The sequence below is a fragment of the Cnephaeus nilssonii genome (assembly GCF_951640355.1).
Source record: "Cnephaeus nilssonii genome assembly, chromosome: 5".
In the NCBI taxonomy this organism is placed as follows: domain Eukaryota; kingdom Metazoa; phylum Chordata; class Mammalia; order Chiroptera; family Vespertilionidae; genus Cnephaeus; species Cnephaeus nilssonii.
Genome location: NC_137076.1, coordinates 101,257,663 through 101,284,641, shown reverse-complemented (window position 1 = coordinate 101,284,641; position 26,979 = coordinate 101,257,663). Strand labels below are relative to the sequence as shown.

The window sequence follows — 26,979 nt, the reverse complement described above, 5'->3', positions numbered from 1 at the left end:
TCCATGCCCTCCACCAAGTCATTTTGATTTAATAATGCTTAGCAGAAAGAACACATTTGTGATGGCAATTTTTTTTCTTTTCAGAAGCCTAGTTGTTAGAGATAATGAACCACATGTTATATAGATAGTTGACAAATTTCCTTTACTTGTTTTTATATCCACATGATTGTAAAAAAGCCAACAGTGCGAATGGCCACTTTGGTAAAAAAACACAGTGTTCAAATCTAGAAAGATTACATTCTTTGGACGGGTTTTATTCCCAGGATATCGAAACCCTTGGCCATGACGGCAGTCACTGCTTCACACAGTAGCATACGGCCCATGTTCACCTTCAACACTTTTCCTGAGAAGACAGAAGAACAAAAATAGTAATTAATTTGTTTTTCTTTTTAAAAATTGCTATTAAAAGAATCTATGCTACTTCTGGATTTTACTGAGAAGTGAATAGCCCAACCCATAGATGTTTTTGGGTTTTAACTAGAATCACCTTTACCTTAAACTACAGAGACAATCAAAGAAATTAAGGTGTTTCTGTTCAAGAAGTCTGTTTTTATCTGATAATAAGACAACAGATACAAGATTTGAAATTATTACAAGTGTAAATTTCATCTTTCCTTTTAAAATTTAGAGGTATTTCCCAGGCCTCAAGGTCTTATCCTATCTAATAAAAGAGCAATATGCAAATTAGCCGTCACTCTGCGACAAAATGGCAACACCCATAGCAGACGCTGGAGGCGGCGTCCCGGCAACACGAGCCCAGCGTCCGCTCATTGGCCACGGAGGGAGGGGCGGGGCCTCTGGCCAGAGGACTGGGCGTGGGCTGCGCGGAGGGAGGGGAGGGGCCTCTGGCCAGAGGACTGGGCGTGGGCTGCGCGGAGGAAGGAGAGGGGCCTCTGGCCAGAGGACTGGGCGTGGGCTGCGCAGAGGGAGGGGAGGGACCTCTGGCCAGAGGACTGGGCGTGGGCTGCGCGGAGGGAGGAGAGGGGCCTCTGGCCAGAGGACTGGGCGTGGGCTGCGCAGAGGGAGGGGAGGGACCTCTGGCCAGAGGACTGGGCGTGGGCTGCGCGGAGGGAGGAGAGGGGCCTCTGGCCAGAGTACTGGGCACGGGCTGCACAGAGGGAGGGGAGGGGCCTCTGGCGATGCGAGCCCAGCGTCTGTGCCCCGGCTGTGCAGAGGGAGGAGAGGACCCAGAAAAATGGATCTTTCCAACTCCTGACACTGATGGAGCCCTATGGGTGCCAGGGTACCCCGCCTGCAGCCCCCAGTCGCAGACTGGAAGCCCCCTGCCCGCAGTGCGGACGCGGCCAGCATGGCACCACAGCGGCGGGGTGTCCGGCAGGCGCATTACAGACCTAAAATCACTGCTGCTGCTGCCGGCCTCCCCGCCCCCCACCCTCGCAAATAGTACGGTCCAAGGGGGCGACTCCTGAGGCGCGGCTCCCACGGCAGCTGATGCGCACCACGCCAGACGGGGAAGCCAGACCTGATAGCCCAAGCCCCCCGGGTACCCGAGCTGCCAGTCATCATGGGCCGAGGCCCTGAGGAGGCCCCAGGACAAGCATCTTCCCAGAGGCTGTGTGGAAGGAGGGGAGGAGCCTCTGGCTAGAGGCCGGGGTGAGGGATGCTGGCGTCGTTGCAGGCTGGGATGAGGGACACCCCTCCCCCCCCTGCCCTGCACATGAATTTGTGCACCGGGCCTCTAGTAAAAGTATAAACTTTAATATCATGATAATGGTGAGATGTATTTTCTTAATAAAGTTTCAGTTCACAGGCATGAACCTCAGAAATATCTACTTGCCTTGTGACACATTAATTCACTCTACTTCATTAACTCTGTAACATGACAGAGCAGAAAGCCTCAGGTAAAAAATATATATATAATTCCCCCCGCCAAGGGCAGTTCTGCATTATCAAGAACCCCCAAAGACTTGTCCTGGAACCCTCAGTCACACTGAAATTATCCTATTCCTAGTGAATGGTCTTCTAATTGTTTTCTTTGGAGACTTATGGTTTCATGCCATGTGCCCAGGGGTGGGAAAACTAGATTATTTGGAAATGGAAAGAATTCCATTTATGTTTTTATTAGAGCTAGTGCAATTTTGTCATTATATATGAAAACCACCTATACCCAATTTAAATAAATGCCTTTAGGTGTTCCTTCTGCAATGTGACCAGCGGATGCAGCCCTTACCAGTTTGCCGATCTTTCTCCACACAATAGCAGCTATCGTAAAATTCAGTGAAAGTAGTTGCCAGCTCATAGATATAATCACAGAGAGTGTGGAGAAACAGGTCATCTAAAATCTTCTGCAGAATCTCAGGGAACCGTAGGATGCACCGGCCTAATTTCCACTCCTTCTCGTGGTCCAAGGTGATCTCGGTCTCTCGAGCGGCTTTCTGGAGCATCTCTTCATCAATATTGGCCAGACGAGCAATAGACCTGGAAAATCAGGCAATACCCACCATCACCATTCCTCTGTTAGGCACACTCTACTTCACATGAAAACACGGACTAAGAAGTGACTGATATATATGAAAACAGTCATTCGGTTTGAAACAAGACAATGCTGTACCCACAATTACCTGATTCTGGTGAAGGCATACAAGTAAGCTGCTGTGTTTCCTCTGTCATCCAGCATTTTGTCAAAGGAGAAGATGTAGTCATTCAACCGGTTATGGGAGAGATCAGCATATTTGATACAGCCATAAGCAACAGATGTCTGAGCAGCCTTCAATTCCTCTGAGGTTAGAACCTTTTGGAGAAACAAAAACAAACCTCACAGCTTACTGACCACTGCCTTTGTCCTGTGTCTCATGGGCAGAAGACGGGGATAGGGAGCATCTAATGGTGCTCCTTTATCATTAAACTGTGGAGCAACATGAGCCCAGCCACAAAGAAAATAATGAAAATACAACTCATCAGCTATGATAACAAAGAATGTTTCTATGAGAAACTTGATATGTAAACTATGAGGTGGCAGGTTGAATATTTTTTTCCAATGTATTCAGGAGATATGAAACTGAAAGCAATTATTAAGTTATACCCACTTCATTCCATAAAGATTCTGAGGTAGTAGAGAGCAAACAAGATACTAAAATAAAAACTAAAAATTAGGGTCAAGTAATTAATTGAAATCAAAACGGTGTCAAAAGTAGGAGGAAGAGCCCTGACCGGTTTGGCTCAGTCGATAGAGTGTTGGCCTGCGGACTCAAGGGTCCCGGGTTTGATTCCGGTCAAGGGCATGTACCTTGTTTGTGGGCACATCCCCAGTAGGGGGTGTGCAGGAGGCAGCTGATTGATGTTCTCTCATCGATGTTTCTAACTCTCTCTCCATCTCCCTTCCTCTGTAAAAAATCAATAAAACATATTTTTTAAAAAAAGTAGGAAGAAGAATTCATACACTGTTTTGCCAATAGCTGGTCATACACTTTTTAATTTAATATATTTTTATTGATTTCAGAGAGGAAGGGAAAGGGAGAGAGGAAACAGAAACATCAATGATGAGAGAGAATCACTGATTGGCTGCCTCTTGCATGGCCCTAAAACTGGGGATTGAGTCTGCAACCCCAGTGTGCCCTGACTGGGAATAAAAATGTGACCTCCTGCCCTAGCTGGTTTTGCTCAGTGAATAGAGTCTTGGCCTGCAGACTGAAGGGTCCCAGGTTCGATTCCAGTCAAAGGGCATATGTCAGGGGTTTCAAGCTCGATCCCCAGTAGGGGGCATGCAGGAGGCAGCCGATCAATGATTCTCTCATCATTAATGTTTCTCTCTCTCTGTCTCTCTCCTTCTCCCTCCCTCTCTCCCCCCCCCCCTCCTCCCTCTCCCTCTCTCTTCCTCTCTGTAATCAATAAAAAATAAATAAATAAAAACTGGATAAATTAACTCGGAAGCTAGAAGACAATGAAACATCGTTTTTAAAATGCTGAAAGAGCCCTGGCTGATGTCACTCAGTGGTTGAGTGTCATCCCATGCACCAAGAGATCATCGGTCGATTCCCAGTTCGGGCACATGTCTGGGTTGTGGGCTTGATCCCCAGTAGGGGGCATGTAGGAGGCAGGCCTATTGGTGTTTCTCTCTCTCTAAAAAAAATAAAAAAATAAAAATGAAATGCTGAAAGAACAGCTAACAAACTGGAATCCTATACCCAATAAAAATATCCAAACAGAAGGCAATATAAAGATGCTTTCAGACAACTGCTGACAAAATGTCACCAGCAGACTTGTACCACACACACACACACACACACACACACACACACACTACTAAAAAGAGATCTTCTGACTGAAGGAAATAATCCTAGGTGGAAGTAAAAAAACTGCAGGGAGGAATAAAGCACACAGGAAAGCTAAATGTGTGGATAAATATTAATAAACATTTCCGGTTTAAAACAAACATTGAGCAAAAGATTGAACAAACCCTTCACAGAAGAAGATAACTAAATGGCGGATAAGCATATGAAAAGGTAGTCAACATCATTGCTCATCAGGGAAATGTAAATTTTAACCACAGTGAGATGCCACTACACACAAAAGAAAGGCTAAAAACAGATGGACAAATCAAGTGTTGGTGAAGATGAGGCAACTGGAACAATCATATATTACGGGTGGGAGCTCCTTGGAAATTTTTAATCAAGTTAAGCATAAGCCTCCCTGTTGTGCTGCCTATTCTGATGGCTCATCCGTGGCCTTGGGTGGTAGTCTGCTATGACTATTCTACCTACAAATGCTCCCAGAGAAAGGAGCTCAGCAGATGTAGATTGGAGACTCAAACTGTCTCAGTCTGCAATACTTTCCCATCATTGGTTCAAAGCAATGACAGGGAAACTACCAATAAGAAGCAGAGATACTATGCCACATTAACAAAGAAGAAAAGCCATGTTTTGTAAACGCCAAAACTGTATTTTCAAAATAAATGTTCAGCAACTCATGAAACAAACTCACTGTGCAATAAAATCTGAGTAATAAAAGCGTGTTGTAAATGGACTGACTCCTTCCCAGTTCTATCAATAAAACAAACAAACAAAAATCACAACACAATGCATGGCACACAATATGGACATAAGGCCTTGAATTACCTTGTCTCTTTCTTTTTCCTTCAATTTGTCCATGGATCGTTTTAGTCCTTCTTCCAAAAGGTCTATGAGGCGCACTGTTTCACCTGAACGTGTTTTAAACTTCTTCCTAAAAAAATTTATTGAAATTTCTAACTATATAGAGTTTGAAATGGACCCAACTTAGAAATATTTGAAAATGAAGGTTTGACACTGCCCTATTCCAGTTGGTAATCAGGGACGATGCCAAAAGAAACAAACAGATACTTTCAAGTGTCCTTCCTCTATAGCCCTCAGCTTAAAGCATTCTATGCTTTAGGCTCCTAATAGCATTCTATACATATTTATCAGTAATACATCCCCTAAGATGGAAAACAACATTTGTTATTTTGTCCATTTTCCTGAACACTAAGTTTGGCTTAGCTGTTTTACCTACTTAGGAAAATTATTTTTTATTTTATTATTATTTTAAATATATTTTATTGATTTTTTACAGAGAGGGAGGGAGAGGGATAGAGTTAGAAACATCAATCAGGTGCTTCTTGCACACCCCCACAGGGGATGTGCCCACAACCAAGGTACATGCCCTTGACAGGAATCAAACCTGGGACCTTTCAGTCCACAGGCCGATGCTCTATCCACTGAGCCAAACCAGTTAGGGCAGGAAAATTATTTATTTTTATTTTTTAAAATGTATTTTATTGATTTTTTTACAGAGAGGAAGGGAGAGGGACAGAGTTAGAAACAATGATGAGAGAGAAACATCGATCAGTTGCCTCCTGCACACCCCCTACTGGGGATGTGCCCGCAACCAAGGTACATGCCCTTGACTGGAATTGAACCTGGGACCCTTGAGTCCGCAGGCCGACGCTCTATCCACTGAGCCAAACCGGTTAGGGCAGGAAAATTATTAATAAAATACATGTTTGGGAAGTAGGCAAATTCTTAACTGGAATCTCATTTGCATTTCTCTATTCAGTAACCAACCCTGAATGCTTATTATAATCAGCTGGAGAGCTTAAAAACCCTTAAAACACAACAATGCTATAAATGAAGCATGTTTTTCTATCTCTCACAAAGCCTACCATACCGAAATAATTGTGATACTTCCCATTAAAGTTTTATTTTCAGAGTTGCCTTAGAAAGGATCTTCTTGACCTAGCTGGTTTGGCTCAGTGGAAAGCATCAGCCTGCGGACTGAAGGGACCAGTCAAGGGCACATGCCCACCCGGGTTGTGGGCTTGATCCCCAGTGGGGGGCGTGCAGGAGGCAGCCAATTAATGATTCTCTCTCATCATTGATGTTTCTATCACTTCTCCCTCTCCTTCCTTCCAGAAATCAAAAAAAAAAAAAAAAAAAAAAAAGGATCTTCTTGCCCTTTATCACAGAATTGAAACACCTTTATTATCCCAGAAATACATAAAATACTGAATGGCTTTCCTTATGCCATCCCCTCCTTGAGTGTCCAACAACTTGCAAATCTTGTTTGATGAAATGATATCCATTATAAAGCCTAGTCAAAGGGCTAAGTGAAGTCTTCCTTAGCATAACCACTTTGCAAGAATTGGTTGTTTTTGTTGCTCCCTACCTGGGTAAATATGGCAGCCTACCATATTTAAATATTTACATTAAAATGCTAAGAGATTCTGCCACCTATTTTTTGGTGAGATTTTTCAGCTTTAAGACATTTTACAATAAATGATTTATTATTTTATTTATCATCTCTCTGTTATTCCTTGGATGCCTGTTTATTTTTTTATTTTTATACTAGAGGCCCTTTGCACGAAGAGATTCGTGCAATAGGCCTTCCATACCTTGGCTTCCAGCACTGGTTTTCCTCCAGCACCTGGGACCCAGGCTTTCTCTCCAGCTAGAGTCTGCGGCCTTTGCTGCAAACTCCGGCTGGAGTCTGCCATCTTAGCTGCAGATTCAGGAGGGAGTCTGTAGTCTTCGTCTTCACTGTGGCCAGAGTGCTGCTCCTATAGATCCCTTTGCCCCCCGCCCTCCCTCTCATTGCAGGCATCCTGCCCCACCAGGCCACTCCGCACCTGGAGCAGCTGGGCAGCCGCCTTCTTTCTCCTAATTTGCATATTCCCTCCTGATTGGCTAGTGGGCATAGCGGAGTGATGGTTAATTTGCATGTTTCTCTTTTATTAGTGTAGATATTTTATTGATTTTTACAGAGAGGAAGGGAGAGGGATAGTTAGAAACATCGATGAGAGAGAAACATCGATCAGCTGCCTCCTGCATACCCCCTACTGGGGATGTGCCCGCAACCAAGGTACACGCCCTTGAGTGGAATCGAACCTGGGACCCTTCAGTCCGCAGGCCGATGCTCTATCCACTGAGCCAAACTGGTTAAGGCTGGATGCCAGTTTATTGAGCACCTGCTGCACACTGCATCAGCTGGATGCTCCAAGGTGTGTGCATGAAGGTACCTAGAACATAGCTTTTTCCTGAAGGAGCCTATCATCTGAAGCAGAGCGATTCTCTGTGGAGCCAGTGAAAATGGTTAACTATCATTGAAATTTGTCTTCATTTTTAATGGTCTAGCTGCCATAATTACATGATGCTGAGAGCGCAGAAATATAAAACCACCACAGCAAAAACCCCTTAGCCATTACATGATAAGGAAGTTAAATGTCAAGATATATTTTGGTGATAAACATAAAAAATAAAAGCAAATTTAATAATGTCACCTAACTATAGGAATAATCATCTAAATGTTCATCTAAAAATTCAACCGTTAAGAAACTAAGATGTTATAAGCAATACTCAACTCACTGGTTAGTTTCTCAGCACTTTCTTAGGGACCACGAGCATCATGAGGTCCCAGTCAGTGTTTTCTGATTCCAGAAATGTGCAGCTCTACAGAAGGTTCATACACTATAATTAAACATGCTTGCTGGTGATGCCTACAAGGCCTTTGATCTCCAGATAATCTGCATCTAAAATAATACTTTGGCACACCTACCTGCCTTTGATGTTAATTGGGGCTTTTGTACACTGGCTAGTCAAGCATCTTCAGCTAGAGCTACTTCATGTGGTTATTGTAAGCATTACTGTCTTTGTTTAATGGTAGTATTTGAGCTGTGTCACCAAATCTAAAATGCCACAGATTTTAAAGACATATTAATTAAATAGCTAAGGAATCTCTATTGAATGTAAAATGTTAAAAAATTTTGTGCCTTGGAATTGATGAACACTGTATATAAATATTTGCTTGTATTTACCTTTTTATTTCATAAAAGTTAAGCAGAATGGGGGGAAAGAACTGGATTATAGAAAAACTGAAAATATGGATATTAACATGTATGTCTCAAAAATATTTTTGAGATAAGCATAAAAATGGAAGCTGTGAACCTTAAAACTCAGACATTTACAAAATGCTTGAAATATACTGTTGAATATTTTGTTGGAAATCTAAGGAGGTACCGTGATAGAATTTACAATTTAGATCTGTGGGAATGAAAACTACTAATTCTATAGTTTGGTTTTCTTTTAACTTTGTATAACGCCCCCTAAAAGGTTACATCTCCTGGAAGTGATAAGACATACGTACAAAATAGCTCAGCTGGGTTCACCATTAGTACATATGTAGACTTAAAAAAGTGTCGACTTTTAAAATTCTAACATGGTAATCAAATGAAATACAGCCTCTTCCAAAGAAATCTGGGCGGTCAGGTATATCACAACCCCCTTAGGTTTTCCAGACTTACTTGTCTTCCCCCAGCACCACACCAAATCCAGCATGATACACCCGAGTTACTTTAGGGTCATACCAACCAATCATTTGGCCAGCAGCAAATACTGTCTGGAAGTGTACAGCCTACAAAGGAACAGAAATAGAAAATTACTTGGTAAACTTTCTAATAATAAAAAGATTTACAGCTCTTATATGAATTTTATAAACCTTTATCCTTAGGTTTTATAAACCTAAGGATAAAGGTTTATAAAATTCAAATCACTCACAAATCTTGTAAGGCAAATGTAATATATTAGTAAAAGCTGTTTTTATTACCTCCATATGAGAAACAGTAAGAGCAGGACTGCTACACTTTCTATGTCCAAAGGTTTTTAAAGCAACTGAATTTAGGGCAGGTTCATGTACACTAATTTCAATTAAATTTTCTGCCACACACCACCATTTCAGATGGCAATGGTCTCTGAGGTTCAGAGAAGTAACAGTTTCCTGTTTATGGAGACAAGCTGAAAAGCAGGGAAGTGTCCAAGTATGGCCAAACCCAAACCCCGTTTTTTCTCCTATGTGACAAATGATGTTCTGAATGCTAGTCTTTGGGGGAAAATTTAGTCTTCAAGTGCCAAATGCCACAAACCTCACCAGACCGTCTCATCTCTAATCAATGTAAGAACATATACGAATCTACAAACTCACTTGTCCACTGTCCACCACGTAGATAAGCATATTTGCCTTTTCCTCAATTAATCTTTGTTTAAGAGCAGCCAGGTCAGATGTATCATAGGTATAACCTCCATCTGACTTCACTATGGTTAAAGGTATGGAACATCCTGGGACAAATACAATCTTTCTCCCATCATCCACTTGCACAAATCCTAGAAGAATAATCTTCATTAATAATGTTAAAAGAACCCTGAAAGAATATAAATGCTTAGCCATTACAGGATATTTATGAGAGAGTTCGGACATTACATGATTTTTTTCTCTCCATGACCTATGCATCTTGCAAAATGGCTACTGGCAAGGTTGTCTGGTACCAGGGTATTTTCAGGGCCCAGGTGAGATATCCTGACCATTTTCTGGACTTACACTACACTTGGCTCCCGAACTCTTTGTAGAACACCTCACAGGAGCCACCTGCTCAATAGATACAGCACATGTAAATCCATGCTTTGTTTTCAAGCTGGAGCTATAGCCTATCCTAGGACAGAGATGCAATTTCTATCACTGCCTCTTAACCCTTTGCACTCGCTTGCTTTTTTCTCGATTCCTTTATTCTACTCGGGATTTAATTTTTTAAATACCCCAGATTTTACAAAGCGTGGCAGTAGAATAAAAAACTGGAGTTTCTTTTCATACAAACTTATTTATTTGGATTTTTTTATATTTCAAATTATTGATACATTCAAAGAGTATAAAAAGAGCTGCTACCGATGCTAACCGTGTCGAGTCACACTTGACATCTGAGTGCAAAAGGTTAAAAAGTGTTGAAAGAACATGATGACAATACTAATAGCTATATTTCAGTGCTACAGTGTGCCAAATACTATGCTAAGTCTTATGTGTAATAAATACTATAAGTTTAGCTTTTTTAAAGTTTAAGAAACTGATGCTTGGTAAAATAAAGGCAGTATAAAATGGTGGCTAAAAACTGCCTCAGTGTGAATCTCAGACTTATCACTTACTAGAGACCTGGTGCACGAAATTCATGCATGGGGCAGGGGAAGAGCAGCTGGGTGGTCCCTTAGCCCAGCCTGCACCCTCTCCAATCTGGGACCCCTCAGGGGATGTCTCACAATCCGTGACTGCTGGCTCCCAACTGCTCGCCTGCCGGCCAGCCTGATCAATGCCTAACTGCTCCCCTACCGGCCCCCAACTGCCCTCCCCTGCTGGCCCAGTCACCTCCAACTGCCCTCCCCCACTGGCCTGGTCCCCCACAACTACCCTCCCCTGCTGGCCATCTTTGACCACATGGGGGCGGCCATCTTGTGTGAAGGCGTGTGAGTCAATTTGCATATTAACCCTTTATTATATAGGATTAGCCATGTGACCTAAGGAAGTTACTACCTTCTCTGTGCGTCTTTTCTCATCATTAAAGAGTCTTTAAATTTTTATCTTTTTTTTTCTTTTTTTTGAGAGAGAAATATCAGTTTGTTATTCCACTTATTTCAACATTCATTGGTTGATTTTTGTATTTGCTCTCACAGGGAATCAAACCAGCAACCTTGGTATATCAGTACCACTCTCTAACCAAATGAGCTAAAATTTTATGTTAAAAGTATGGTTCCAGCCCTGGCCGGGTAGCTCCATTGGTTATAGCATTGTCCTGATACGCCAAGGTTACAGGTTCTATCCCTGGTCAGGGTGCATACAAGAGGCAACCAATGAATGCATAAATAAGTGAAACAAGAAATCAATCTTTCTCTTTCTCTCTAAAATCAATCAGTCAACAAATAAAAATAAAAAATAAAAGTATGATCCCGTCCTGGGCGGTATGGCTCAGTTGGCTGAGTGTTGTCCCATGCACTGAAAGGTTGTCAGTTCAATTTCTGGTCAGGGTACATAGCCAGGTTGTGGGTTCGATCCCCAGTTGGGGTGTGTAGAGGAGACAATCGATGTTTCTCTCTCGCTAAAATCCATTAGCCAAAAATGGAATAATTTGAGCATTACAAAAAATAATAAAGCAAGTGATTGAAAAATATAAAATACACTAAACCTCATTTATAATAATGCTAGGAACAACTCAGTTGTCATATCTGGAAGAGGCTAAGAAACTCATTTATTATTCTGAAAATTGATAAAAATAAAATCAAGCATTTTACTGTCTTATATAAACTGTACATCAGAGTAACCAAAATTATGTGACAAAGTTCTGCACATGAGAAATTGCAGGTAACAAAGGAATGACAGAACGCCACCATTTTCCAACCTCTAATGAAGTAATGGATCAAAGCCATCATCATCAATAGCTCCTAAAACCACTGGGGAAAGTCCAGTGGGGAAATTTAAAGATAGATCAGGTGACTACACCTGAACCCCTGAATCCATCTTAGTATCACAAAAAGAGCCAACCAGACATTGTTTATGTTCTTGCAAATAAAAGACAAAATAAGGAAAAAAAACACAAACCAGAATTTAATCAAGCCTCTTTTTAAAAGAGGGGAATTATGTTAAATAGCAACATATGGGAAATTCTGTAAAACAAATGGCTGTTTCTTCAAACAGCAAAAGGAAAAAAAAGGAGGAAGAGGTGGATTTATAGAACTTAAGATATATTTTAAACAAATGTAATGTTCAGACTCTGAAAAAAAGAAAAGAAAAACACAACACTTCATGATTTAAATAGATTATGAATCAATGTGGGATATTTAAACTCTGATGAACCACTTAATAATATAAGAAATTATCATTAATTTTCATGGAGTGATAATGGTACTGTGATTTTGGAGTGGGAGAAAGAGCCTGTTCATTTACTAGTAGACACATACCAAGTTAGTTATGGGTGAAATTATATGATGTAAGCAGTGAACAGACATAATAAGGTTGTCCTGTATTCATAATTGTTGAGGTTGGGTAACAAGTACATGGAGTGTGGGGGGGTGGGGGCACTATAATAGTCTCTCCACTTTAGCCTTTGTCTGAAAATTTCCATAATGAGTTAAAATAAAAAAGGAGCACCTACCTTTATCTTCAAATTCCTTTACAACATCATTCATCCTATCTTGATAGAAGGACTCCCCCCTCTCTATTAAAGAGATGTCCAATGCATCATAGATTTTATTAAACTCTAAGGAAAAAAGTCACCAAATGAAGAAAATGGTTAAGAATTTAAACAAAGAGGAAACATGCATCTTACAGTAAAATAACTTCATTGTTTAAACCATTTGGAAGGAAGAAAATTATATTTAAAAATGTATGATACAGAACATTATATACATACTGCCATTTTGAAAATGTGGCAAGAATATAATAAGCACACATCAAAATATTAACAGTAGGTGGGACAATAGGTAATTTTTTCTTTTTCCTGTCCATATTTACATTTTTCCTACAAAGAATATGTATTTGTGTAATTTAAAAATTTTCTATTTTTAAAAAAGTTAAATAAGAACAAAAAAAAGGAAGGCCTTTCCTACTTGAAGATCAAATATTTACTCAATTTCCTTTTAGCTCTTCCTAATTTGTACCATTTAACTGTCTGTCTAGCCAGGCATCAGTGACACAGTATTACTGACAGTAGCATTATAAAACATTTTACTACCTAGTGCTACAAAACAGCCATCATTAGTCTTCCTTTTTAAAGGTTTACTGGCAATTGTTGTTTATTTATTCTTCAGAGTGACCTTTACAATTACTTTGTCAAGTTTGAAAACTTGAAATTTTTTTCTTTTCCACTTTCTTTCCTAATCAATTTTTTCTGATTTCTGAGAAAGTTAAATTTTCTACCTGCTTATCTTAATAAACTTGCTTTAAAAGTCTATTTGCCAGTCCTTGAAAGCTTAACATGTCATTTAAGATCAAATCCGAACAAAGACTCAAGAAAACGACATGCAGCAGTCCTTGCTGAGTGAATGAACAAAGCCCAGAAACTCACCTTGGCGGGAGACATCACAGATAAGCTTCCAACCTTTTATGATATCTGGATCTTTACTCTGGAGCAGAACTACACACTGGTAGGCTCGCTTCTTAAATTCCTCCTCAGTATCAAATCTCTTTTTGGATTCCTATATTTAAATAAAGAAAAGTAAGGTTTATAAAAAGAGCCAAGCCCGTATTCTAGATTAAGCATTTGTTCATTTCTAAAAAAAAAAAAAAAAAAAAAAAAATCAATAAAACAAAACCCACCAAAAAGCCAAAGAGTGAGGAAGTGGAAAGTTAGGAAACCAGAACAAGTGGTCTATCTCAATAGTCAATAGTCAATAGCCAAGAAGATTGTTACAAACGAACATGTCAAAGACTGCTATTATTTCTTTTGAAATCATTTTACTTGAAAATACAAAATTCTCATCAAGGTACTACCTCTAACTTTCCTAATTCACAAAAGCCTACTCACACCAATGCTTTTGTGTTCCAGTGGAATAATAAAGAATAGCTAGCAGGTAGGTCTGGTTTTACTGGACTCTATTTTCCATTTAGATGCGGTCCTGAACATATGTATTTTTAAATTGATTTCAGAGAGGAAAGGAGAGGGAGAGAGAGAGAAACATCAATGATGACAGAGAATCATTTATCAGCTGCCTCCTGCATGTCCCCTACTGGGGATCGAGCCAACAACCTGGGCATGTGCCCTTGACCGGAATCGAACCCAGATCCCTTCAGTCCGTAGGCTGACACTCTATCCACCGAGCCAAACCAGTTAGGGCCTGCATATTTTTTAAAATTGAAAATAAAATTATTTTCACTGTTTTATTTTAATTTTAAAAGCAACACATGCTTACTGTAATTAAAACATATATATATATATATATATATATATATATATATATATATATATATATATATATATAAATATTTAGTTAATCCCACCCCAAACTAACCAGTGATAACAAAACTTTGGTATATAATTCTAGACATTTCTTTGCAAATACACACCTATATGTTTTAACAAAAATGGGAAATACAGGACTTTTCTTTTACTGTAGTTTTGAAATTTTAGCAATGTAGTATGAACATCTTCTTGCATTAATAGATTTGCCTCATTATTCAGAGCACAGAATTCCAACAGGTAATTATAACATTAGCTATTTTACCTGTATCATATCAGTAAATGTTTTGGTTGTTTTCAATTAGAAAATATTTACTAAAAAACAAAAAAAAACAAAACAAAACCAACACATACAACAAAAAGCCCCACAAATGTTTACTTTTTAATGTAATAATCCTATTTTTGGGAAGATAAGGAAATAATTTTAAAAAGGAAAAAACCTACATGTACAAAGTTGTTCACTGAATAGATAAGAGCCCCCCCAAATGGAGGGGAAAATCAACAACAGATTAACATAAACTCTGGTACACTAATCCAACTAAATAACATGCAGTCATATCATAACGTAACACAAAAGAGTTTATAATAAAATGTTAAGTATAATACAAAATTATACTATTAACTAGAGGCCTGGTGCACAAATTTGTGCACAGGTGGGGTCCCTTGGAGGGCGCGGGTGTGTGTGTGTGTGTGTGTAGGTTGGCTGTGGGAGCACACTGACCATCAGGTGGCAGCTCCTGTGTTGTGTCTGCCCCCTAGTGGTCAGTGCGCATCATAGCTACCAGCCTTTCGTCTGGTCTCTCTGGCTTTTAAATATACATATTACAAATAACGTAATAAATTTATAGATAAGTCAAAATATCAAAGAAGTTTGACCACAGTGATTGACTTAAAGGTAGGATTTATGGTAAATTTTAGAAAAAAAAGTTTTAATGATTTTTAAAAGTTGACTTGAGAGAGAGAGAGAGAGAGAGAGAGAGAGAAATAAAAGTTGGCTGCCTCCTGCATGCGCCCTACTGGGGATCAAGCCCACAACCCAGGAATGGGCCCCAATGGGGAATCAAAACAGCAAGTTCTTAGTACATGGGATAATGCCCAACCAAGCCACACAGACCAGGGCAGTTCTTCCAGCCCTAGCTGGTTTGGCTCAGAGGACAGAGCGTCCCAGGTTAAATTCCTGTGAAGGGCACATGCCTGGGTTGCAGGCTTGATCCCCAGTAGGGGATGTGCAGGAGACAGCCAATCAATGATTCTCTCTCATCATTGATGTTTCTCTCTTTCCCTCTCCCTTCCTCTCTGAAATCAATAAAGACATATTTAAAAAAGAAATAAAAAAAAACTAAAAACTGTTCTTCCATATACTTAATAACATTTTCCAAAATATATAAAACTTGAGAAAACAACAGCGTCAAAAACATTTTAAATACTGGAAGAGGGTAGAAAAACATTTTAAATACTAAAATGTATTTTGGTTAACAAACTCCTAAATTCACTTAGTAATAGGTAAAGTGGGAAAATTTAATTTTTAGCATACACCAATACAATAGCAAAGAATGTTTTAAGGGGCAGGGAGTTGCTTAGCAACTTTTATTTAGAACCACAGCAGCTTCAAATACCATTCTAAACTCCCTAAGGAAAATGAATAATTATGCGAAATGGTAAACACACAAATATAACAATAAATGATATCAAACCTTATAAAAGGCCTGCAGATCCCCAATAGGAGGTGAAACTGTTAGGTAATCTGGAAATTTATCTTGCAGATGAGCGATGAGCATGCCAAACTGGGTTCCCCAATCTCCTATATGGTTTAATCTAATACCAATCAAAGAACATAAAATAATTTTGAAATGAGAAACATTAATATTTAGGTGCCTGTACAACCAGTAACACAGACTGCGTTCAACAGGTCTCCAGGATTTGCTGAATGAATGAAGTCTCTACCAATGGACTGTGATCTGCTTATTGTGTAGTTAACTGGGACAATGATAGTTAAGCCAATGTTGGTCATTACAATTTTATGAAAATTTAACTTTTCAACTAATTATCTCAGTGTAATTTGTACCAGTGGTTCTCAAATGTCAATGGACAAAATTCTTCAAAACATATATGCCAATCCAACCACTTCTCATTTCTCACTGCTTTTAACTAGTTTCAAACCACCACATCACGTCTTAACTGGATTATTACAATAGCCTTCTAACTTATTACTATAGTAATCGCTTCTTTGCCTGGCTTCTTCACAGAAGCCAGAGTAATATTTAAGTAGATTAGAGACACATCTCATTTTATTGTGTCATGCTTCATTGCACTTCACAGAAATTGCATTTTTTATTTACTTACTAGAGGCCCAGTGCACGAAATTCATGCATGGGGAGTGTGTGTGTGTGTGGGGGGTGGGGTGGGGGGGCTGCGGGTCCCTTAGCCCGGCCTATGCCCTCTTGAAATCCGGGACCCCTCGGGGGATGCCCAACTGCCAGTTTATGCCTGATTCCTGTAGTCGGACATCTGGCAGTTGGACATGCCTCTCACAATCCGGGATCCCTCACTCCTTACCACTGCCTGCTCGTTCCTTACCGCTCGGCTCGCTGATCCTTAGCACTGCCCCGGAGGCGGGAGAGGCTCCCCCCACCATTGCTGTGCTCACCAGCCATGAGCCTGGCTTCTGGCTGAGTGGCGCTCCTGCTGTGAGAGTGCAATGACCACCAGGGGGAAGCTCCTGTGTTGAGCGCCTGCCCCCTGGTGGTCAGTGCGCACCAGTCGTTCAGTCATATCGGTCACTTAGGCTTTTATATATATAGATTTTTTTTTTTGAGAGAGAGTGAAAAGGGAGGGGGAGAGACACAGAGAGAAACATCAATATTAGACAAACAGATTGGTTGCTGGGGATCGGGCCTGAAACCAGAATCAAACCCATGACTCTTCAGTCCGTGGGCTGACACTCTAACCACTGAGCAAAACCGGCTAGGGTGAAGTTGCATTTTTAAAAAAATATATTTTATTGATTTTTTACAGAGAGGAAGGGAGAGGCATAGAGTTAGAAACATCGATGAGAGAGAAACATCAATCAGCTGCCTCCTGCACACCCCCAGTCCTGCACACCCCCTACTGGGGATGTGCCCGCAACCAAGGTACATGCCCTTGACCAGAATCGAACCTGGGATCTTTCAGTCCGCAGGCCAACGCTCTATCCACTGAGCCAAACTGGTTTCGGCCAAAGTTGCATTTTTTAAAAATCAAAGGCAAGACCCTCCACCAGCAAAAAGATTATGAATAGCTTTACTGTGGTATTTGCTCTATTGTGATGGTCTGGAACTGAACCTGCAGTATCTCCAAGGTATGTCTATACTTGGTTCTACTAATTAAGACTCTCCAGTCGCTTCCTATTACACTTAGGAATAAAAATCCCAATTTCCTGCCATAGCCTGCAAATCCCTTGCCCACCTCTCCCTGTAATGAGAATATAAGCCCCTACTATACTGCACTCAAGAAATACTTGTGGAATGAATGGGGGAGGGGGTACCTTTTCCTTGGTTCATCTACAGTTATTAGTTCAGAGGAGAGGCCTAGGACATAATTTTTTCAAAAGCCTACTGATGATTAAGAGCAGAACCACACTCATGAAACACTGATATAGTCAAAGATTCTTTCTCAAATGATACTGTCATTTTCTATAGAACACTCCAAAGACAAGAGTATATACCTTAGCACATCATATCCTGCAAATTCAAAGAGGCGGCACATGCTCTCTCCTATGATAGTTGACCTGAGATGGCCTACGTGCATCTCTTTGGCTATGTTGGGAGAGGAAAAGTCAACTACAACCTGGAATAGAAAATAAAAAGAGAAATTTTTATAGATAACAATGTTGTACTACAATTATGTAATGTGATAAATACAGGTACAGAGGCAATCATATCACAACATATGAATAAATCAAAGTAACACGTACACATTACATCTGCACAATGTTATACATCAAATACATTCAATAAAAATAAATTTTTAAGTGGGGCAGAAACATTTTATTCTGCTAACACATTCATTAGTAATATGTAATAACAAACTCAGACTTAAATAATAGCTTGGCTTGTACTTCAACTGCGTTAAGTTTTTCTGATGAATTTACCTGTCCATAATTAATTGAAAAAGAATCAAATTCGTTTATACAAATTATCTATGCTTTGTTTCAGCAACACCTCAAAAACATCAGCTGGCTACTTCAAATGTCTTATGAAATAAAGTGAAAAGAAAAATCATGTAACAAGCAAGATCCAGGAAAAAGGCTACGCTGTAGTTATGTTCATAATCTCACATATTAATGATTAAATCTCAATGAGAAAAGCAATTCCCAGTTACAGCACTTTTCATACAGTCTTAAGTATTATATTAGTATATCAACTAAAAATTGTTCATATACCTTTTTGTTCTCTCCAAGGGCAGGTAGTTGAACACCATTCACTAGGAGATTAGTCAACTGTTTTGATACAAAGTTCTTTCTTAAGTGGACATTAATAAAACCTAATGAACAGTAGAAAGGAGAAAAAAATCAGACAGCCTCCTATCTTTAAGAACTGCTTTCTCCCAAAGACCTTCTTGATTTCACTTATGCTGGCTCCACAGAGCTAATCTGGCTTTGGCAAAACTCTTCAGGATTCCAGTACCACTTGGGGCCTTGACTTGAGGCCCCTTGTCAGCTCCCTGTTTCAGCACTTATTCCAGACCTTACCACTGTCCTGAGAGCTGACTTAATTCAGGGCCCCTTCTCTCTCAGCAAATGATCTGTTCACCTCCTAACAAAAAATATACAGTCTTTTAGCCATAGACTTATCTGCCATTATCTATCTTTTTGCTGAAGAAAAACTGAATCAGAGAGGTAAAGGAACTTCACCTAAGTCTAGACTAAAACCTCAGTTTCATAACTCTCAATCCAAGGTGCTTTCACCATCTTGTTCAGTATACAAGTCTTAATTCTACATTTATATTTAACAACGGTTTTCATTTTTATTCCAAAAAGGGCTCAACATCAATATAACTACTTAAGAAGGGTAACACTGTCATACCAGGACCAGCAATTTCAACTTTTTCAATACATTCATTGTCTGGGAGGTGTTTGGTAATGTTTTCAGCAATTTCTCTTGGATTAACTCTCTGTTCCTTGGTTTTGAGCATCTACAACATAATACAAAACGATTCATTATACAACTGGTTTCAGCAAGTTACTCAGAAATGCATAACTGACAAAGCATTACATGCATTTGACACATAGACCAATCAAAAGACAGAAGTGGAGAAATCCAATGACCTTGTATATGGACAGATTAAAGCATCAAGCATCAACAGTCTCAAGAGGAATACAAAGTGCCCAAATCACGTGATCTCCACTTCAGAATGAGTTGCCACACATGTCTATAACATTTTTACAAAGACTTTAGTTATTACCCTGTTTCGAAGATATTTACATTTCTAATTTTCAAATCACGAGTGTGCCAATATGCAGACTTGGGTAATAACAACAGCCCTTATAAACTTAAACCCAATGAAGACACACATTATTGGGGGGGTGGGGAGAAGGAGGGGATCTGAACTCTTTAGCTGAACCCTTTCTACTCAACAAAGAAAGGAAAGCAAAAAGTCCCAAAGTTGGGCAATTAACCACAAACACATTAGACAAGGTAGCTGTTAAAAACAGGGAATTCTGACTGGAAATGAAATCCATCAGCCCACCTCAAAGCCACCACAGTTGCATCAAATATTGGATGGAAATGCTGGATGGTAAATGGCTTTTACTCTCTCACCTTCTAACACTCACCAGAAACACACAGCAACCCTGGCTGCAACAGGAGGGAAGTACAAAAACAAAACAGTACCTACTATTGCCCTTAAATACTGGGAATACTTATAAAATTTAATTGAATATTCAAATCTGTGCTTTTTAAAAATTAAAAAAAAAAAAATCCCTTTTCTCAAGTTGTTCAGAATTGTGGGAAATGTTATTTCCGTTGAGGAAACAAAAATTTGCTATTATTTATACAGAAGGTAATGAGGAAGCTAACGTGTAAGAAAATCACATCACCCAGAGCGCTCCATCACAATGCCCTCACCTGAGAGATACCCATAGCACTGTTACACTGATAGTCCCCAAACTTGGGCTGCTGACTTGGTGTCACTAGTAGAGGAGGGTTTTCCAAATCTGGATACGCAGCCTTAATGGCACAGCCAAAGACCTCTTGTAGGCGGCGATTGATGTTAATCATATTTTTAGTTGGTCTGTTCCTTTCTGCTTGAAGACTCTGGGGATTGAAAAAAAAAAAGAATAAAAATATGTCAATAAAATATTAAATTATCATATAAAATTTTCCTAAATATCTTGAGAAACCTTCAAATATCTTGAGAAGACCAAAGGTAACATACACTCACAATGCGATGCTCTCTGATCTGGGGTATGCTAGAAAACGTAACAGGACAAGTCTATCCCACAGAACATGTAAGACAGGAACAGGAAATGCCCCAAGTTCTCTTTCTATAGTTATTTTATGAGAACAGAAACTGACAGAAGGGAGTATGAAGAGCTGACCAAATCTTCTTCTTAGCTTCTCTAGAGTTCTGAAAAAATAGTATAAAATTTGACATATATCAAATGCTGGAAGTAAAAACTCTATGGACAAAAACAAGTTAAAAAAACTTTGTAAAGTATATGATTATCTAACCAATATGCTGTACACCTGAAACTAATACAAAATAATACTGAATTGTAAACTGTAATGAAAAAATAATAATAGTAAAAAAAGGTATTCATGTTTTCTCTTAATTAAAATGTTGACCTGTTCCAGGCATGAAATGATAGGTAATATCTAAATATCAGAAAAACAGGCTGTTTTGACTTACTCACGGTTAAATAATCCCATGTTGGACTACTCCTACCTCCTATTTCTCATTTTCTGTGAAGTGGGATACCTTCATTTAAGATGGTATATAATTAGTTACCTCTATTACTACACTTACCACACCTTCTCAGAATTATGTGTCTCCACTACCAGACTCCTGGAGGCAGGAAAAATAATTATTCATGGCTCCATCCCTGACACCTAGCACTGTACCTGCTATGCAACAGGTAAAAAAATGGTGACTGAAATTATATGCTTTCAATGGAATACAAATAAAAATGTTGCCCACACACTAGTCACCATTTTATGTTAATCAAAATGTCAATGATGGCAATAACAATGGCAAAAATAAAAAAAGCTATGACTTGAGTAGCACTGTGTCAAGAAATGAGCCTAGCCTGGCCTGTGTTGCTCACTGGCTGAGCATCGACCTATGAACCAGGAGGTCACGGTTCAATTCCCAGTCAGGACTCATGCCTGGGTTGTGGGCTTGATCCCCTGTAGGGGGTGTGCAGGAGGCAGCCGATCAATGGTTCTCTCTCATCATTGATGTTTCTCTCTTTCTTTCCCCCTCTCCCTTCTTCTCTGAAATCAATAAAAACATATGTTTTTAAAAACATGAGACTTCATCTTAAAGACAGATAAGGACAGCTTAATGGAAAGGGGATAAGGAAGAGTTGAAGCTGCTGAGTTAATGAAAACAACGGTAAAATGCCTCTGAGATAAGCCATTCAATAAGTGTTTCTAAGTCAGAGCACATGGCCAGAGTGCTCCAGGAATAGAAGGTGGGGTGAATGGGCGTCCCACACAGTACTTTTTTCCTTCTGTGGCTTGCTATTTTCTGTTGTGGACCTTATGTTCAGCTCAGGAGCTGTTACTCAGTAGACCAAAGTATCTGTGAAAGAACCACCGTGCCGCCCACATTACACTGGCAGGATTCTCATACTTACACACTAGAGCTAATCTGTATCAGGGACATGTGTATTAGAATACACTGTACGTCCTTCGTATCTTTTACATAGCCATGAGCACATATTAGGCACTTAATAATACTTTTGAACTGAAAAAAAAAAGATACAATAGAGAAATGAGTATAAATAAGTGTGGAAAGAATGAGGTAATCAGAAAAGTAAGGTATTTTGGGGAAGATTCCATGGAAAAGAAATTTTGTGATTTTAGAAGACTGAAAGACAAAGCTATTTGAAGCAGAACAGAGCACACAGAGGCAATAAAGATTTCATGGGAGTAGGGCGGGCAGAGTCTGAGATGAATAAATGAGACGACTTTGGGAAAAAGACAGTGCCAGTCAGCCCGGCTGAAAGCAGTACACACACAGGAGAACAAGCATGGGAGTGAGGTCATCCCCTAGGATGTGTCATCAGCAGACCCGAAAGGCAGGCCAACAGATTAAACCCAACAGCAGCAAGCTCAACTTTCTGACAAAACTGATAGACACTATTAGATTGTGAGGTCACTGAATAACAAATATAGCACAAGCTTCAGGGGAAAAAATTGTTCGGAAATATTAAGTGGAAAAGGAACCCAACCACTATGACACTATAAAATACAAAAATAAAATAGTAAAATAACCAACTTGGGGCAGAAGAGGACTGTGGATGTATTTTGAAACATTTCCCATTGATTGAGGCACTTAACTTAAAATTCAAAAAGTATTCTGTTAAAAAATAATGTCTTTCCCTAGCCGGAGTGGATAGTGTCGGCCTGAGGACTGAAGGGTCCCAAGTTCAATTCTGGTCAAGGGCACATGCCCGGGTTGTGGGATCGATCCCTAGTAGGGGGCGCAGGAGGCAGCCAATCTATGATTCTCTCTCATCAATGATTTTTCTATATCTCTCCCTCTCCCTTCCTCTCGGAAATCAGTAAAAATACATTAAGAAAAAAATGTCTCAAAAAGAAAAAGTCTCAACCCTACCTTGAAGCTGGCCAAACATTCAGTATGAAGACACATTTCTAGGAGCCCTGGAGGACAGTGCAGCACCGACTTCTCCATTACTCGCACCAGTGGCTCAATCCTAACCTGTCTATGGCAGGGCAAAGAGCCGGGTTTCTTTCCTCCTTTGTCCACATTCCTCAGGGTCAACTTTCCGAATCGTCAATAACAACGAGTTCTAAAGAGAGGCAATAATTCAAACTGTAGAATGAAACCAGAACCAGGGGACTCACCTTCCGAAGGATATTCAGTCGATACTTTAACTTTAAATTTTCTTCCCGCAACTGCTCCAAATTTGGAGAAGCTTCTAAACAGCCACCGTTTTTCAGCCGATCGATTTCAGCAGTCAGAGACTTGATCTCTCTTTCCTGTAAAAGAAAAGGCACTTTGCTCGGTCCAGTGTGACGGATGACCTCCGTGAGGTAACAAACTGGGCCATAAACTTCCTTCCTCCTTTCCCCTCTCCACCGGGCACGGCAGAGGTGATGGGGACAAGGACTTTCCCCTTGATAAGTTGGGACTGTCCTTCCTCAAGCTCTTCAATGACATGGTTATCCTTGACAACATGGGAAAATTGTGTTGTGAAAGGAAAATACGAGTGTTAAGCACACAGTGGGATAAGCCTCATATCCCAGGTTTCTTTCTTTGGCCCAAGTGTTTGCCTTTTGCCCTTTCTGGGACAAAATGATCTTTCCATCTCCTCCAACCCCACCCCCCCCGACACACACACCTTTTCTTTCCAGTGTCTTAGATCCCAGACCAGGCTTTTTACTCTAATACCTAAAATCAAAGACGTGCCAATTCACAAGGAAGTAAAGCTTCCAACCTAACTGCTGTTCCTGAGGGAGAGAGACGTCCCTTGACATGTAAGAATGTTTACCAGGACATAACTACAACTAACCCCCCCAACCCCCCCCCCCCAAAAAAAAAACACCCCACAGTTGGCATAAATAAGCACACATTACCTTCCAGGTGCAGAGCTAAACACTTCAGAAATTACATCTATAATTCTTACACCGCCAGCGAAGCAGCACTTACACCCCCACACGGACCAAGAACACCTGCCCAGAGCAGCCCACTTGCCCGGCTTGTTCCTTGATCAGCGTGAGCTTCGGGAACTGCGGAGTGAGGGCTATAAACCAATTCCCTGGACGTGGTGAGTATTAACTTAAACTTCCCTCCCACCCCTCCCTGCCCGGGCATCAAAGGTCATGGGACTGCCCAACTTTCGCTTTTACTATACGCTTGTGACTGTGAAGGCAGCGAGCCAAGTCCCGTTTGACGAGCCCGTCCCTGGGCTTTTTAGAATTCCTCGTGCGCAGCATCACGGAGCGAACGGAGGTTGAGCTGCAACCCCGGGCCCACGGCTCCTCTCTTATCCCCCTTCCCTCCGTGCCCGCCCCCCGCAACCCCTAAAGCCACGCGTGTGCGCGGGGAAGGAGGGCCCCCGAGGGGCGGCTGTAATGAACTCGCCAGGCTCCAGCCCAACAGGAGATGCTGGCTTGGAGATGGAGGGTGCACGAGAGGGCGGGACCCTCGGCTCCGCGGCACCTCGGTTTCGCGGGCCCTGGAACGATGGGTTCTTTCCCTCCCACCCCTGGGAGGGGGTTCGCCTCCGAGGCAACACCCGCCCGGGTCCTGGGACCCCGCTGCGCGAGCCTGAGGGGCACGGGACGGTCCCGCCCTCTCTGCCGCCGCCTCGATGGCGCTCGGGCGGGAGCCGGGCCCGGTCCCTCCCCTCCACGCCCTTCCTCTGGCCCCTGCGGCCCGACCTGCTGCTGCAGCCGCGCGGAGCACTGAGCCACCAGCCCGTCCATCCTCCTGTCAGCGTCTCACGCAACAAGTAGCCGGAAGCGGAAACAGCCAGCACTTCCCGGAAGCGGAAATTCTCCGCCCGCGGTCTCGAGGCTGACTGGGTGTCGCAGCCTCTGCTGCCCCCTGGCGGGATCCAGGACGCACTGCGGGGAGAACCCGTGGGAAGTAGGGCTGCAGTCCTGAGATTGGGCTTTTGGGGAAGGGCAATGGGGAATCGGACCGGAGCTGCTCTGTGTGCTGGGATGGATTTAACGGTGGTCGGAGGCGCTTACCTACAGCTTTTGTCTCTCAAAGGCTTCAGTTTACCCGTCTGTGAAATGGGCACAGAACTCGACGATCTGTTTATGTACTCACTAAGCATTTATTGTGCACTCAAAATGCCAGACACTATTCCAGGCGCTGGAACACAAGCTGGAAATAAGTCAGACAGCTCCCCATTCTCATGGAGGTTGCTTTCTTAGAGGCAGGAAGCACAAAGATTGCCTGTGAGCACTCTGGACTCGGTTCAGCAGGCACACTACAAATAGAGCCAGGACGCAGCTGACCTCTGGGGCCAATGGCAATTGCAAAAGATTTGCAGTTGAATTAAAAAGAAAAAAAAAAAAGGTGACAGATTTGACTTTGGGTGGTGGGCACACGGTGCAATAAACAGATCGTGTAACATAGAAACCCACACCTGAGACCTGTATGTTCATGTATCATGATCAATGTCACCCCAATCAATGTAATAAATATATTTTTAAAACATTTGTAGTCAAAAGGCAACGATTGGTTTTATGAACGAGACAATCAGATCCAGTGAGGTTTTCTCAGGCTAGCATACTAGTCACCCCCTTTCTCCATACCCCCATGCAGAGAAACCACAGGATTTCACGGTTTCATTCCTGAAAACCCAATGTTCAAAGTCCCTTCGATTCGGGCCTCACGTGACCACAACACTGTGAAACAGAAACCAGAACCGAGACACAGGAACCTGGGGAGTCTGAAGAGCGGGTTGTGCCCTAGCTCTGGCCATTTATTATCCGAGTGACCCTGAGCAGGGAATTTCACATTTCTAAGCTCTTGTTTCCTGAAGATTCTGGAGAACACGTGTGCACGATTGTACAGAGCGACTTTATTTATTCTGCATACAACAACAGGATGTATGTATTGGTGTTTGGCCAGTGACTGTTTAGAGAGACTTCAATGCCAGGGCAGACACAGATGTTCCATCAGCCGAAACAACCCTGGTGAGGAGGAATGTAGGGGGCAACCTTGGTGGGGGGGGGGGGCGCACTAGCAATCTGAATCTGTGCCAGTGACCGGTGTCCTAGTGCACATTGTTAGCCTATAGTGAAGTCACTGCCCCTTCCTTAGGCAAGTCTTTTCCTGGGTGCTCCCCGTTTGCAGGGGCCACAGGCCGGGAATCTGGCAGCTTGGCCGGAGTGGGGGGGTCGCTGGCACCACCCAGGCCAGGCATTTACTAGTAGATACGTTCTAACTTCCCCATTCTGACTGACTCAGGAGGGGCTGTGAGAGCCGCCACAAAGGCCCGGTAGCTAGGAAACAAAGAAACTTAGGAATATAAGTAAGGAGTAATCTCATTGTCTAAGGGCTTCAGGCTTGGGATCTTCGAATGCCCTGAGCCCAGCAGCGCTGCTTTAAATGAAGGGTTTTCCCTGACTCTCCCAGTATTCCTTGTGTACTTTCCGGCCGCCTGGTAAATTCTGCAGCAGCGGCACACACTTCTCGGGCAGGAGGATGTGCTCCACGCAGCCTTTGCCATTCACAGAGGGCGGTTGGAGCTCTGCTTCTCAGCAGCGGCCGCCACAGGGGGTGAGGGGCTGACCATGGCTCGACGTGCTGGACACAGATAAAGGTGTGGCTGAGGGAACGAATCCCATTGCATGACCCCCGAGTTTCTATTGGGCACTCTCCAGCCGGGTCACCAGGCAGACTACACATACACGAGGATGCAGTTAACTTCTAGTGTCAATTAATTCAGACCCCAAGGGTACCCCCCCCCCACCCCCGCCCCGCTTTCCCCGCTTGTTCCATCTGTTTCTCTCTGCAGGGCTAGGCCCAGAAGCTGAACCATGGCTACAGGTAGC

The 26,979-nt window shown here is 41.7% G+C and overlaps 1 protein-coding gene across 3 annotated transcripts; it reads right to left on the bottom strand.

Moving 5' to 3' along the window:
- Positions 1-125: 125 nt before the first annotated feature.
- On the bottom strand, positions 126-26,898 carry RARS1 (arginyl-tRNA synthetase 1). 3 transcript variants are annotated; one of them, XM_079771936.1, is made up of 15 exons: positions 24,847-26,898; positions 23,308-23,442; positions 20,341-20,529; positions 19,300-19,408; positions 18,657-18,757; positions 17,940-18,061; positions 15,931-16,051; positions 13,346-13,475; positions 12,434-12,538; positions 9,448-9,626; positions 8,771-8,880; positions 5,076-5,181; positions 2,583-2,752; positions 2,192-2,439; positions 126-343 (listed from the first exon to the last, which is right to left on the bottom strand). In XM_079771936.1, exons 1-15 carry the CDS (start codon positions 24,889-24,891, stop codon positions 234-236), a joined length of 1,980 nt encoding a protein of 659 aa, XP_079628062.1. In that variant the 5' UTR covers positions 24,892-26,898; the 3' UTR covers positions 126-233. The 3 variants fall into 3 exon arrangements, with proteins under 3 accessions (XP_079628062.1, XP_079628063.1, XP_079628064.1); XM_079771937.1 differs by lacking the exon at positions 24,847-26,898 and adding an exon at positions 24,040-24,226; XM_079771938.1 differs by lacking the exon at positions 24,847-26,898 and adding an exon at positions 23,805-23,971.
- Between the last annotated feature and the right edge of the window lie 81 nt (positions 26,899-26,979).

Excerpts from the sequence above, each read along its gene's own strand:
- RARS1 (XM_079771936.1), bottom strand. The coding sequence starts at position 24,891 with ATGGACGGGCTGGTGGCTCAGTGCTCCGCGCGGCTGCAGCAGCAG. Across the intron at positions 16,052-17,939 it reads GCAGGATATGATGTGCTAAG|ATTAAACCATATAGGAGATT; the intron begins GTATATACTCTT and ends GATTGGTATTAG. Across the intron at positions 5,182-8,770 it reads GTGGTGCTGGGGGAAGACAA|GAAGAAGTTTAAAACACGTT; the intron begins GTAAGTCTGGAA and ends AAATTTTTTTAG.